Source organism: Vanellus vanellus, assembly GCF_965231255.1.
Source record: "Vanellus vanellus genome assembly, chromosome: 3".
Classification (NCBI taxonomy): Eukaryota; Metazoa; Chordata; class Aves; order Charadriiformes; family Charadriidae; genus Vanellus; species Vanellus vanellus.
The window spans coordinates 84,563,820-84,565,880 of record NC_138907.1 but is presented as its reverse complement, the minus strand read 5'-3'; the positions used below and the strand labels follow the sequence as shown (position 1 = coordinate 84,565,880).

The following is a 2,061-nucleotide window of genomic DNA, read 5'->3' as shown; positions in this document are numbered from 1 at the left end:
TTTTGTTTACATTGTATTCTGTTAGTAAACCCAACTATAATCAATCACTTTCCCTCCCTTTACATTCCCTCCCAAAATTGCACAGAGTACTGGAAAATTCAATCAAGTTATAAGATATGGCCACACTGAAGAAGCCATATTAAATAAAACGAAATTCAACCTAAAGCCTAAAAACAAATAATCCCAGAAAATAACAATCATTGTCAAACAACTGCAGCTTCACACTACCGACCGATGCTCCCCACACACATAGATGGCACTGGGTCGAATGCGCCGCCTCGTGTGGCCAGGTAGCTGTGGCAAAAACTTGAAGTATTTGGGCATCAAGTCCAAGCATGCATCATGAAACTTCTTAATCCTCCAGTAGTAAATCAGTGGGTTCAGTGCAGACTTGAGGTAGCAGAGCCAAAGGAGCCAAGTGCTTATCTCAAAAAAGTTGTGCTTGTAGTAGAAGTGGCTGTTGAATGTGGCAATAAGGCTGTAAGTGGTGAAGGGCGCCCAACAGACTATGAAGACAAGGAACAAAATCAAGATGGTTGTGAAGGCACGAGTTTTAAAGCTCATATCAATATTCATCTGGAAAGGTCTCTGTAAACTCATGAGACCAAGTTTGCTGGCCTGGCTGAGGCATATGCTATCAGGGTGGCTATGGATACGAACTGCATTGTGGCGGACGGTGTTGAGTATGCCCATAAAAGAATACAGCATTACCAGGAATGGAATAAAAAAAGAAATTAGCAAGATAACTATCACGTAGGCTCGGTAACCCGGGCTTGTAGAGTAGCCAAAAACACACTGAGGTGCTCTCGAGGGTATCTGCAGATTAGGATTTCCTACTGATAACGGAAAAGCAACAACAAAGGATGCCGCCCAGGAAATCACAATGAGAATCTTTGCACGGTAAGGGTTCAGTTTATCTTGCCTCTGAACTATGATAAGAAATCGGTCAATACTAATAATAAGAAGAATGGCTACCCCCTCTATGACAAAAAGCCAGAAGAACATGGCAGAGACTCTGCAAAATATATCCCCAAAAATCCACTGAGTGGTAATGATTGTTATTAGAGCAAAAGGCATGTTCAGCACTGCCAGCAGCATGTCTGCAAAAGCCAGGCTTGCTAAGAGGATGTTAATTGCAGATCGCATAGCTGCCTTCTGGTAGACCATGAGGCATACAACAAAGTTTCCAAGGAAAGAAACCAATAGGATAAATATCATAGCAGCAGAAAGAATGATCTGGAGTGGCAAACTCAAGCTCCTGAAAACTTCTTGTGATGGCAGGATAGCTGTAGTGTTTACCAGAAAAGTACTTCTCTCAGTGGTGAGCACGGCACCTGAACTATATCTCAATGGCTGTGTTGTGCCACTACGAAGCAAGAACTGTGGAGTGGTAAAGTTCGTATAGGCATTTTCATAAACAATAAAAGTAGCATTAGAGGTCCCAGAGTGGGCCAGCGTCAACATTGCTGAGAAAACCATTGCTTCAGGAGAAATGAAAGCAGAACCAAAGGTCCTCAAGGTATTTCATTTTGTTCAGGCAGTATCTTATTCCTGATCATTTAACAAATCAAAATTCAGCGTCTGAAAGTATCAAAGTTCTTAAAGTCATGTCAGTACTTCCATCTGAAAAAGAAGAAAGAAATTTAAAGAAACAAAGTAAGACTCTCTAAAACCAATGGGAACCAAATGATTTCTCAGCTTTCCTTAATGACAAAAGGATCCTTAATACATAGTTACACTTTAGGTCAACACAATTTATTCAAGCACCAGTCAGAGGGGTCTTGTAATATCTGGTTGGTTTGGGGTTTTTTTGTTTGTTTGTTTTTATAGATCCCGCTCCTGTAGTCTTGCCAATACTATACAATACTCTCAAATCACCAAGCTTTTTTCTACTACAACCAGGACCGGAAAACTTTTGTGTTTGAAAACAAACTTTACTGATTAAGAATGAATAAATCAAATTAGTATCTTTATTTAAATCTCATAATTTTTAAACTAACTTCATGATATTGTTTTGAAACTACCTACAGCTGAAAACTTTAATAACACTTCCAAATAGCT

General features: G+C 39.7%; 1 protein-coding gene across 1 annotated transcript; it reads right to left on the bottom strand.

Moving 5' to 3' along the window:
* Positions 1–219: 219 nt before the first annotated feature.
* On the bottom strand, positions 220–1,479 carry GPR63 (G protein-coupled receptor 63; the record flags this gene model as incomplete). The annotated part of the gene is made up of 1 exon (XM_082481230.1): positions 220–1,479. One exon carries the CDS (start codon positions 1,477–1,479, stop codon positions 220–222), a length of 1,260 nt encoding a protein of 419 aa, XP_082337356.1.
* Between the last annotated feature and the right edge of the window lie 582 nt (positions 1,480–2,061).